Source organism: Rana temporaria, chromosome 4, assembly GCF_905171775.1.
Source record: "Rana temporaria chromosome 4, aRanTem1.1, whole genome shotgun sequence".
NCBI lineage: Eukaryota > Metazoa > Chordata > Amphibia > Anura > Ranidae > Rana > Rana temporaria.
In genome coordinates, this window is record NC_053492.1 from 204,826,601 (window position 1) to 204,839,500 (window position 12,900).

At 43.2% G+C, this 12,900-nt stretch overlaps 1 protein-coding gene across 3 annotated transcripts in view; it reads left to right on the forward strand.

The window, feature by feature from the left end:
• The first annotated feature begins 2,610 nt into the window (after positions 1 to 2,610).
• Positions 2,611 to 12,900, forward strand: part of DVL3 (dishevelled segment polarity protein 3) — a 190,045-nt gene continuing 179,755 nt past the window's right edge. For all 3 annotated transcript variants that reach the window (XM_040349745.1, XM_040349743.1, XM_040349744.1), the window contains exon 1: positions 2,611 to 3,307. In XM_040349745.1, the coding sequence (XP_040205679.1) occupies positions 3,147 to 3,307 (161 nt within the window). In that variant the 5' untranslated portion in view covers positions 2,611 to 3,146. The remainder of the gene's footprint in view (positions 3,308 to 12,900) is intronic.

Below are 12,900 nucleotides of genomic sequence, written 5' to 3' on the forward strand. Positions count from 1 at the left end.
AACGCTATAAATTTTGCGCAAACCAATCGATAAACGCTTATTGCGATTTTTTTTACCAAAAATAGGTATCGGCCTAAACTAAGGAAAAAAAACGTTTTTTTATATATTTTTGGGGGATATTTATTATAGCAAAAATTAAACAATATTGCATGTTTTTCAAAATCGTCGCTGTTTTTGTTTATAGCGCAAAAAATCATGCTTTCACACTGGAGTGAAAGGAGAGGCTCTTTCAGGGTGCTTTGCAGGTGCTATTTTTAGCGCTATAGTGCCTGCAAAGCGCCTCACTGTGAAAGCAGCCTTAATATTAGGACACTTACCTGTCAACAAATCCAGCGCTGTCTTCACCCGAGCTGATTTTTTAATTGGCTCTCGGGTGCTGTCGCCTCTATCTCAAGTAAGGAAAACCGGCAATGAAGCCTTGCGGTTTCACAGCTGGTTCCATGCTGCGCATGCGTAAAGTGTGCTGCGCTTTGTGAATGGCCTGGCAGCGAAAGGAGAAGGGGGGGCTGAACTTCTCGATGAGTTTGCCGGGGTGAGGTCAGCTGGAATCCGGTGTCTTGCCAAAAAAGGTCCCCTGGCGGATTATTCCCCCCCCCTGTACTGCGCAGGCACGGCGCTTGCCTCTGAAAATTGCTGAACATGTAGCTATAGACGGCGCCTGCACTCACTTCTAACGTCCAGGCTCATGCCTTACCATCCTGTGGATATGGAGGATGTTAAAAAGAGCCAGGAGGCCGAGCGAGTGAAGCCACCCATCCGACTGGCCACTTACAGGGAGGTCCACGCCGGCGTCGCATGTTCAGCTATTTTCGGAGGCAAGCGCCGCACCAGCGCAGTACAGGGGGGGCATAATGTGCCGGGGGGGGGGGGGACACTCATCGGCAGAACACCGGCACCTGTCAAAATCAGGTACTTACTCCCCCCTAAAGGTGCCAAATGAGGCAGCGGAAGGGGGGGAGGTAAATAAGTGGAGCTCTGCTTTAAGCTCCACTTAACTCAGGGGTGTCCAAGCTTTTTTCAAAGAGGGCCAGATTTGATGAAGTGAACATGTGTGAGGGCCGACTATTTTGCCTGACATTCTTTGAACCCATAAAATTTGGTTCCTCCGAGCACTAATACACTGCCCAACAAGAATTATGTTGCCCTAGTGGCTGTGTGTGGTGAATAGATGAGCTTGGGCGTGTTATTTGAATATACTGTATATATTTATTTTGTGTCCCCAACGAATCCCAAAGCGCGGCTCAGGACTAAGGATGAGCTTGGGCGTGTTATTTGGATATACCGCATTTATCGGCGTATAACACGCACAAGCTTACCATTGCCACGAATGCAGCCTTACCATTGCCACGAATGCAGCCTCACATGTGCCATGAATACAGCCTTACCATTGCAATCAATGCAGCCTCACATGTGCCATGAATGCAGTCTTACCATTGCCATCAGTGCAGCCTGATCGATGCCCATCTGCAGCCTCGGAGGGGGTCGGGACGAGTGCTGACAGTTTACAAACAGGAGAATCTCTTGTTTACTCTGTGGTCTCTTTAATACAAAGTCCTGCCTCATATGATAGATAGAACAGTCGTCAAATGGCATCCCAGGAGACGGGACTTCCAATACAGACGCTGCTGAGTAAGCAGGAGATTCTCTTCATGTAATCTGACGGCGCTCGTCCTGCCCCCTCCAAGGCAGTGCCGATAAATATGGTATATATCTTTTGTGGCCCTGGGGGCCACAAGCAATATGTATATCCAAATCCCCAGGGGGGGCCATATTAAATCAACAGGGGGGCCGCATTTTGGACATGCATGACTTAAAGCGGGAGTTCACCCATAAGACAATTTTTTCAAAAAATCCCCTTAGATGGATGCTCGTTTTGTCTAGGGGAATCGGCTAGTTGTTTTAAAATATGAGCTGTACTTACCGTTTTCGAGATGCATCTTCTCCGTCGCTTCCGGGTATGGGTCTTCGGGAGCGGGCGTTCCTTCTTGATTGACAGTCTTCCGAGAGGCTTCCGACGGTCGCATCCATCGCGTCACTAGTAGCCGAAAGAAGCCGAACGTCGGTGCGGCTCTATACTGCGCCTGCGCACCAACGTTCGGCTTCTTTCGGAAAATCGTGACGCAATGGATGCGACTGTCGGAAGCCTCTCGGAAGACTGTCAATCAAAATAGGAACGCCCAGTCCCGCAGCCCATACCCGGAAGCGGCGGAGAAGATGCATCTTGTAAACGGTAAGTAATGCTCATATTTTAAAACAACTAGCCGATTCCCCTAGACAAAACGAGCATCCATCTAGGGGGAAAAAGTTTTATGTACGGGTGAACCCCCGCTTTAACTGAACAAGCTGAAAATATAATCCTCATTGCCATACACAGCTGCTCCAGTTTTATTAAACTACACCTACTACTCTTTCACATCCTATAACTGTCCAACCAAGAGCTTATTGTCTCTAACTCGGTCTGATTCAGACCTATTATAGAACTTTTCATTCTGAGTACCACCATAATAGTATAGGAAAAGTGGCAGTGGCTCAGGCAGGGGCGGATATCCGGGTATGCAGAGAACCATGTGATAAGAAGAGGCGTGAACTGGGTTTGCGGCTCGGTTCATCTGGTCATGCGCAGACAGCAGCTGGGATTTACGAGGTGTGCGCATGCGCTGCTCTGAAGAGACGGGAACCGACTGACAGAAACGCACCGAGTAACCGGCCGGGAAGAGGAGATGAAAGGTTGTAGGCAGGCTTGTGTGTAGCTGTGCGGCGTCCCGCAGTCACGGACGCCTGTTATTGGCTGGTCAGACTGTCTGGAAGGTTCGGTGCGGGGCAAGGGCTGACAGGCCACACACAGTAAAGTGTTTATTAGTGCCCCCCTTCCTCCCTCCACACAGACTGTATCTCCCCCCAGCCCCCACACCCTTCTCCTCACATACAGACACTCTGTATCTGGCCGGCTCACTGCCCTCCACACCATTCCCATCCTCCACCTCCTCTTCTATTATAGAGTGAGTGTGTCACCCGGCCACAGCCTGTCTCCCTTTTCTTTCCATGGCCTGCCGTGAATGACAGCCACTGGGGCTGGGCCCCTTCCCACACCTGGATAGAGCAGACTGCGGCCCCTGTGTGCTCCCCCTCACCCCAACTGGATCACCATGGGGGAGACCAAGGTTATCTACCACCTGGATGAGCAGGAGACTCCTTATCTGGTCAAACTGCCTGTGCCCTCCGAGAGGGTGACCCTGGCAGACTTCAAAGGGGTGCTTAACAAACCCAACTACAAGTTCTTCTTCAAGTCTATGGATGATGACTTTGGGTAAGTGAGTGAGCGATGTGTATACACATACAGATCTGTCGTCTCTTCATTACTAAACATTGCCTGCCTAATGGCAGTAACTGTAAATATTGCATCCTTTTGTTTCTATGTAGCCTTTGTCATCTTTCCGTGTATGTTTTGTATTGGTCATTTACTGTACCCCATACTGCTGATGTTCAAGGCATTTTACTTGTTCATTCTTTTGATAATTTAATCTAATGGGCATATGAACTCCACAGGGGTTGATTTACGAAAACTAGAGTGCAGAATTTGGTGTAACTGTACATGGTAACCAATCAGCTTCTAACTTTAGCTTGTTCAATCAAAGCAGAGTTCCACCCAGAAATGCCATTTCTGCTGTTTGAATTCCACATTTGGTATCTTTCAGGGGGAAGGGAGCAGCAGATAGCGCTCAAATCCAGGTATCTGCTCCCACTTCCGGGGAAAGATTGCGGCACATGTCTGGCAGATCCTCCCAATTCCCCCTACTGTCTTCAGGGAGACACACAGGTCCCAGAGGACAGCAGGGACCAATCAGAATGTGCCATACGACTCCCGCATGCGCAGGAGTGAAGCCGGAAGTATTCACTGCCTGGTTCCCTTATCGGGAATGGCGGTGGCAGCACCCGTGAGTAGATCCAATGATCAGCTGGGGTGCCGACATTGCGGGCTCTCTGGACAGGTTAGTGTCCATATATTAAGTCAGCAGCTGCAGTATTTGTAGCTGCTGACTTTAATTTTTTATTTTTTTCACTGGCGGAACTCCGCTTAAAGCCTTGACATTGAGCCCTCGTTCACACAACGCGGGTTTGAAATCGTGCCAGTTCAGCTGAACGCTCACGTTTTAAAACCTGCATTTCATTGAAACTTTGGGGGCAATTTGAAGAAAATTGTGATGGTTCGTGCACAGATGTCCTATTGAAATCGCCCCAGAAGCTGCCAATAGTGCAGGAACATTTTTTGAAATTGGTGTGGCCTCGCGCCGATTAAGACAGTGCCGTTGGCTGCGATTTGATATGCCAAATCGTTCCAATTTGAAGGGGGGCTAAAATTTGGAAGCTGATTGGTTTATATGCAGAGCTGCACCAGAAATTGTACACTGTACACTATAGTTTTAGCAAATCCAGCAGTGTTCATCCTGCAGAAATGACATTATCCGCTTATATTTGGGATGTCAGTCGACATCAGGTTTGTCAAGGATTTCTTAAATACTGCTCCTGGCTTTTCTAACTTCAGTGTAGGTGAATTATTATTTTTTCCTATACAGGTTTTTTTATAATGGCAACAGTATTGGTTACCGTAATATACTCGAGTATAAGCCGAGTTTTTCAGTACTTTTTTTTTTTTTTTGGTGCTGGAAATGCACCACTCGTCTTACACTCGAGTCACCTGATCTCCTGGACTTTGGGGACCCGTTACCAGCCAGCCGTAGCTCCCCTGGTCCCTAAACTTGGACCCTCTACAAGTGTGCAAAGTTTGTTGTCCGGAGAACCTACGGCCGGGGAGCACCGATTTTTCAAAGTCGGGCACCCCTTCCATAGACTACCATTTTAAACGGTCATTTCTCCGGTAACTTTGGGGACCTGAAACTTGGCACACATGTAGCCCCAATTCTCCTCTACAAGTGTACAAAGTTTGCTTTCTGGGGGATATACAACCGGGGAGCACCGATTTTTCAAACCTGTGCACCCCTTCTATATACTCCCATGTTAAACGCAAGTCTAGGCATGGGCACAGCGAGGCATGCAGATGGACACCCTAGACTTATACTCGAGTCAATAGGTTTTCCCATTTTTTTTGTAGTAAAATTAGGTGCCTCGGCTTATATTCGGGTCAACTTATACTCCAGTATATTAGGATTCATTAGAGCAGGTCCTCCCTTGTTAGATCTAACAATGTGAAGGTTCTTCAAGTTGTTTTTCTTTTTGAACATGATTTGTGCTTGTAGTGGACATCCATAAGTAAATCCATCCATCCCATTTTATTTTTGTATGTTGTAATTTATTATCTAGATTTGACTTAACTCGCTAAGGGTACATCCACAAAGTTGTAATGAAACTACTAATTCTCTAGTCAGGATTCGGCATAAAGTGACATGGTCTCTACAGTGCTTGCATTTAGGTTTATAAATTTCTATTTCCAGTCCCTTAAAGTGGAGGTTTACCCGGAAATAACATTTTTTACCCTTATATTCCTGCTCATTTTGTCTAGGGGAATCGGCTAGTTGTTTTAAAATCAAAGCTGTACTTACCGTTGTAGAGAGCGATCTTCTCCTCCGCTTCCGGGTATGGGCTGCGGGACTGGGTATTCCTATTTTGATTAACGGTCTTCCGACAGTCGCATCCATCGCGTCACGATTTTCCGAAAGTAGCCGAACGTCGGTGCGCAGGCGCCGTATAGAGCCGCACCGACGTTCGACTTCTTTCGGCTACTCGTGACGCGATGGATGCGACCGTCGGAAGCCTGTCGGAAGTCTGTCAATCAAGAAGGAACGCCCGCTCCCGAAGACCCATACCCGGAAGCGGCGGAGAAGATCGCTCTCTACAACGGTAAGTACTGCTCGGATTTTATAACAACTAGCCGATTCCCCTAGACAAAATGAGCATCAATCTACGGGTAAAAAATTTTTTATGGGTGAACTCCCGCTTTAAACTTTGTGCACACTCCGCTTTTTTATGTGGCCATGTGCATGAGCCGTAACATGGGAAATGCCCTCTGTCTTATGTACAAATTATTGTTACACAGCAAGCCTTGTAACAAATTACTGTAGCAATGTGCTGACAAATGACTCAAGGGGAAGTAGTACATACATTTCTCCTAAGGGACATTAGTTCATTGTTCTCTGGGATTAGATAACGCTGCTACTATTCTAAAACTGTAGACACTTTTTCAGCTGAACAAAATGCAATGGGTTTTGTGCAGTCATTCTGTAACTTCAGTGATGTCATTTGTTAGAGATGAAGAGTGGTGTGAACCCTGCATCAGTTGCTCGATGGGGTTGAATACAATGGCAACATTCTCATCATCAAGCGCTCCTTGAAGCTCTGCCCAGGCCCTTTGTCTGACGGAGAGCAAGCAAAACTATGGAAGGCAGCATTGATGTGAAAGACACCCAGGAACAGTTTGGAAAAAAGAGTAACTCAAGTTTTCCTGCCAAATGTAAACAGTGGTAAATGCTGCTGCAGCAACTTGTGCTGTCTGCACAGCTGCTCAGTATTAGGCATACTGCCTATAGGAAATTCTTTCTCAAATTATTTTTACTGTTTTATGTTCAGCTGATTTCTTTATGGTGGCTTGGAAATACAGGTGCAAAATATGTTCAGTAGAATATTAAAGCAAATGCTAACCTTAGTGTCGAACTATTGTTTGGATTTTGTTTTTCTAACTACTAAGCAAATGGGAGCAGGTTTTAAATGTATTAATGATTTTGAGGTATAGTACAAGTTTTATATTACAATGGACTGCTGTTTGGATCAGATTTCCTACATTCCAACATAAGTTTTCTTTAGTTATGATCTTCCCTCCTCCCCATAACAGATTTTTCGCCAGGTACAAGATTAGGTTTCATGCAACATGCCTTCACTGATTTGGATTTGTGGTGAAGTTCAAAAGCAGGAGTTTGTCCTTCATTGTATAATTCCTCAGTGACATGAGTTCTTGGAGCATGTCCAGAGCTGCAGGTAGTTCTCAATACATGTTTAAGGAGTGAAGCGATCCGATTACTTGATATGCTCTTCAATTTTTAGAGTCAAATATTGTTTGCTTTATAACATTTCTTTGTTATCCTTGTCAATCTTTTTTTTCTTTTGTTAGAAATTTTACCTGTAGGGCTTTCTTAGAGGAGAATATCTCTATCTCTATCTCTATCTCTATCTCTATCTCTATCTCTATCTCTATCTCTATCTCTATCTCTATCTCTATCTCTATCTCTATCTCTATCTCTATCTCTATCTCTATCTCTATCTCTATCTCTATCTCTATCTCTATCTCTATCTCTATCTCTATCTCTATCTCTATCTCTATCTCTATCTCTATCTCTATCTCTATCTCTATCTCTATCTCTATCTCTATCTCTATCCACTAGTGGACTGCGACCTGTACTTCACTGCCTAGTTCTGGGTTTGTAGTAGGAGCCTGTCAGCAAGTCCTGCTGATCGGCTGTGTGCAGTCTAAGCCTAGAGCTCTTTAGTTTTAAACACAAAGCTCTGTATGAAGCAAAGCAGGGATGAGCAACTGAAATATCTGTTAGTAAAAGCAGCACTGTACACCTAGTTAGGCACATATTTAACCCCTTGGTCATCATAAATATTAACCCCTTCCCAGTCTGTGTCAGTACAGTGGCAGTGTATATAGTATTGGCACTGATAACTGTATTAATGTCACTGGTGGTGATGGTGGCAGTCAGTTTGTTCCCTCCCCAGTGTCAGATTGTCTGCCACAATATTGCAGTCTCATTAGAAGTCATTGATTGCTGCCATCAGTAGTGTATGTAAAAAAAAAATATATATATATATATAATTATACGCAGTCATTTTCACTCAAGCCAATCAATATACACTTGTTGGGACTTGCATTTTGGCCAAAAATACAAGGAAATTTTATTTTTAAATCTTAAAGATGTGGACCAAAGATTTACTTTATTTTCTTTTTCCAAGACATGTTTGCATTAGAGTTTACTGTCAGTTTTTAACCACTTCCTGCCCGCCATATAGCAGAATGATGACTGGAAAGTATTTTCATAATCCTAACATGGCGTCCAGCAGGATATGGTGCACAGTGCGGCGGTTGGTGGTGTGATGTCCGTATGACACACCGCACCTCCGATCCTGGTAAAGAGCCTATGACGTAGGCTCTTTACTATGTGATCAGCTGTGTCCTATCACAGCTGCTCGCATGGTAACCAGGGAGAGACGTTTATTGGCTTTTTCCTCTACTCGCACTAACAGGCGCGAGTAGAGTCGATTAGCTGCTCTCCTGACGGGGTCTGCGCTGATGATCAGTGCAGGCCTACTGGAGACCAACGGGGATGGTCCATCAGTGCCCATCAAGATGCCTGTAAGTGCCATCTATCATTGCCCAGCAGTGCAACCTCATCAGCGCTCAGGAGTGAAGGAGAACATTTTACTTATTTTCAACGTTTTGTAACCGAAACAAAAACTTTTTTTTTTTTTTTGCACAGATCTCTCCAACTTTCTCTGGTGAGAGTTTGCCAAGAGGGGGGAGGGTTTGGGGGTAGGTGAGAGGGCTAATCAGAGCTGGAGGTGTGCCTCTGTCTCTGTGGAAATCCAGGAAGTGAACTGGCAGCAACTTCAGCTGCCCACAGGTAAAATAGTTGCAGCCAGACTCGGTGGAGGGAGATTTCTGCAGCAAGTACAGAATTACAGTATATATAAAATATGCAAAGTGGTTGGAGGGAAGCTTCAGAATGGCAAATATGTTTTTATTATGTGAGCAGACTGCAGTTCCTCCAAGTTGTAGTGGGAGGAACATGTACAAATCTTCATTAGCAGGCATCCCATGCCTACATTTTAAAGGGGTTTTCCACCCATTTTGTAAGTTTATTAAAAGTCAGCAGCTACAAAAAGTGTAGCTGCTGGCTTTTAATAAACCGACACTTACCTGCTCCACGGCTCCAGCGACGCGCCGGACGGGGCTCCGCTCCTCGCCCCCCCCTCGCCGGCCGGCGTCTTCATGCTCAGTGTGGGCACCCGGCCGTGACAGCTTTCGGCTTCACGGCCGGGCACCCTCTGCGCATGCGCTCTTCCTGTATTGTTGCTTCAGTTAAGAGGGGGGATCCGACTTGGAGGCTACTTCCTTTGATCTCAATGGGTACAAGTCGCCTAGAAGTCAGATTGAAGTAATACAGGAACATTTCCTGAAGTCGTAGCGACTTCAGTAGTGTACATTAAGACGGCTCCATTTATTTTCTGAACCGCGCGACTTGGGGCGACTTCAAGTCGGATCCTAAGTTGCCCCTGTGTGAACCGGCTCTAACTGATTTAGGATGAGTTCATATAGGTGCGATGTGGGAATGCTGCAAATCCACTGCGGATTCCCCCATTTCACCTGACTTCCAAGGCAGTTCATACTGCCTTATACGAACCGCTTGGCGTGCCAATAAAAAGTTAATGACCCCCCTAGATCGGTTTGTATATCGCAGTGTGAACTGTCAATTCGGACATGAATCGGATCGCATGGGTGTGAACACCCATGCGATCCCAGTCTAGTGTGGACCAAAAAAGGGTCCTGCATGACTTTGGTCCGAAAGCAATGCAAGTTCAGCCATACTATCTGTATGGCTGAACTCGCATTGCACAGACCTTGCATTTGATTTGTAGTGTGGTGCGAATCGCATGTGAGGTTGCACAGTGCACCTATGGTAAACTCAGCTTAATTGATGTTGTTGGTGGTTTGCACACTTGGCTTTGCAGCTTTTCCTCATTATTTCCTCTTCTAGTCTAATGTTCTTAACCTTTAGCCCCCATTCACATTGTAACGCAGCGTATTTTGCCACGATTAGGTTACTTTTTTTTTTTTTCACAAAGAATTGCCATTGATGTCTATGGCCGAACGCCAATGCCGCCTGAAAAAAAGGGTCCGGGACTTGTTTGCAGGCGTACGGCGTTTATGAGATGTAAACCATCTCATAGACATCAATGGCAATTCTCCCCTCCAGCGGCACGAGCGTCGGGCGTTTTGTCGCCAAGGTGTGAATGGAGCCTTAGTAGTGGTGGCAAACCTTAGCACTCCAGATGTTTTGGAACTACATTTCCCATGATGCTCAATTACACTGCAGAGTGCACGAGCATCATGGGAAATGTAGTTCCAAAACATCCGGAGTGCTAAGGTTCGCCATCACCATCACTTGCCTATATTGTTAGGCCAGTTTCTCTATTAGATGAATGTTCTTGGCTATAGTAAAACCAAAATGATTGCAGCTTATCAATCCATTACATGTGGTGACGATATCAATTTTTTAATTTTTTTCCTTTCTGTCTTCAACTGGGCAGTAATACACCCCTTGTATTCGAGTGCCCCCACTCTGGATGTATGATAATAGGGGGCAGGAGGAAGGGGAGTTTTGCATATACTGGCAGGTTTAAATACACTAACAAATTAAAGCCGAACTCCAGATAATACTTTATAAGCAGTTGCAGCAAACATTTTTTTTTTTTGGGGGGGGTGATTGTTTACATATAGTAAATATAAAAACTGATCATTCTAAGCACCCCTGTCGGTGATGAATGAGTGCCCCCATAGAAAGCTGCTTTCTATTAATACATGTGGGTTTGCTTCTGAGCTGTACTGTCTGCGTCTGACAGTGTCTCAGACCTGCTACCTTCTAAAATAATTTGACAGCAGCGGGAACCAACCTAGCCATCTACACTTTTTGTTCTTGGTTATAACTGCAAAAAAATAAATAGGCAGGAGCTGTTTGTTTAAAAAAAAAAAAAAAAAAGAGGTTTACTCTTTGAAAGATTAGGCATTTAAAACTTGTGTAACATAAAGATACCAATTATTATACCCTATTTTTTTTTCCTGGTAAAATTGCTTCCTGTTTCTTGAAGGGAGCTATACATTTATACCATGCTTTACAATATTCACTACATTCAAGTCGAACAAACACATATTTTACCAGACTGTATTGTCTTTGTTTTTTCATATACGTGTACGTGAAAATCTATTGTGCAAGTTTGTTGCTATTGGTCAAATCCCCAGGAGCCAGTCCTTCGTTTAACCTAGTTAAAAATTCATGACCATTTTTCCAGCAGCTGCCCATTACTGTAGTTTCCTGTGAGATGGTGTTTACAGTAGGCTGGACCAATCATCATGGAAATTCCTGGAGAAAGCATTTGGCACTCTTCTTGCCAGCCTTGTTTCTGTGGGGCGATCTCTATTGCTTTTCTACTTTCTTTCCAGTGTGTTTGCATTTTTTGGCCGTGTGCAGATGGTGGGCTCTTCTCCCCTGCTGAGATAAACACTTTTCAAGAGATTGTTGGTTATTCTGCTTCATGAGCACTTTTCCTTAGCAAGGTTTTGGGCTGGCAGGCAAAGGGCTTTCTGTAAGCTTTTATTATAAAAGTAGAATTTATAGCGAACAACTATTTTTTTTTTTTTTTTTATTTCAATGCTTTTTTCCATACTTGTGCATTTGATTCTGCTAAAGACACGTGTGTGTGTGTGTGTGTGTGTGTGTAATAAAAAAAAAGTTGTGTGTGTATATATATATATATATATATATATATATATATATATATATATATATATATATATATATATATATATATATATATGTGTGTGTGTGTGTATATATATATATATATATATATATATATATATATATGTGTATGTGTATATATATATATATATATATATATATATATATATATATATATATATATATATATATATATATATATATATATATATATATATATATATATATACATACATACATACATACATACATACATACATACATACATATATATATATATATATATATATATATATATATATATACATATATATATATATATATATATATATATATATATATATATATATATACATACACACACACACACACACACACACACACACACACACACACACACACACACACACACACACACACACACACACACACACACACATATATATATATATATATATATATATATATATATATATATATATATATATATACACACATATACACACATATACACACATCTATATCTATCTATCAGGGCTCGACAAATCCCGGTCGCCATGGCGACTAGAAATAGGGTCCTGGCGACTTGGCTTGGAAGGGGGGCAAAAAAAAAAAAAAACGTATTTTTTTTTTCTTTTTTTTTTTTTTTTTGAGCTGGGGCCATCTGGTGGTGGCCGTTGGTATTACAAGTTAAGCATTACAAGTTAAACAGCAATTCTAATGTCATTTTTCACTATTTTCACTGCCATCTTCTTCCCTCTAATTAGAACCCCCAAACATTATATATATTTTTTATCCTAACACCCTAGAGAATAAAATGGCGATTGTTGCAATACTTTCTGTCACGCCGTATTTGCGCAGCGGTCTTACAAGCGCACTTTTTTCGTGAAAAAATTACACTTTTTTTAATAAAAAAATAAGACAACAGTAAAGTTTTTTTTTTTTTTTTTTTTTTTTTTTTTTTTATATTATGAAAGATAATGTTACGCAGAGTAAATGTATACCCAACATGTCACACTTCAAAATTGCGTCCGCTTGTGGAATGCCGACAAACTTTTACCCTTTAAAATCTCCATAGGCGACAAAAAAAAAATCTACAGGTTGCATGTTTTGAGTTACAGAGGAGGTCTAGGGCTAGAATTATTGCTCTCACTCTACCAATCGCGGCGATACCTCACATGTGTGGTTTGAACACCGTTTACATATGCGGGCGCTGCTCACGTATGTGTTCGCTTCTGCGCGCAAGCTCGTCGGGACGGGGTGCGTTTTCTGGCTCCTAACTTTTTTACCTGGATCCTAGATTCCAAGCAAATTTGTCAACCCCTGATTATATATTAGAGCATCCTATCCAGGGCTGTGGAGTCGGTAGATAAAT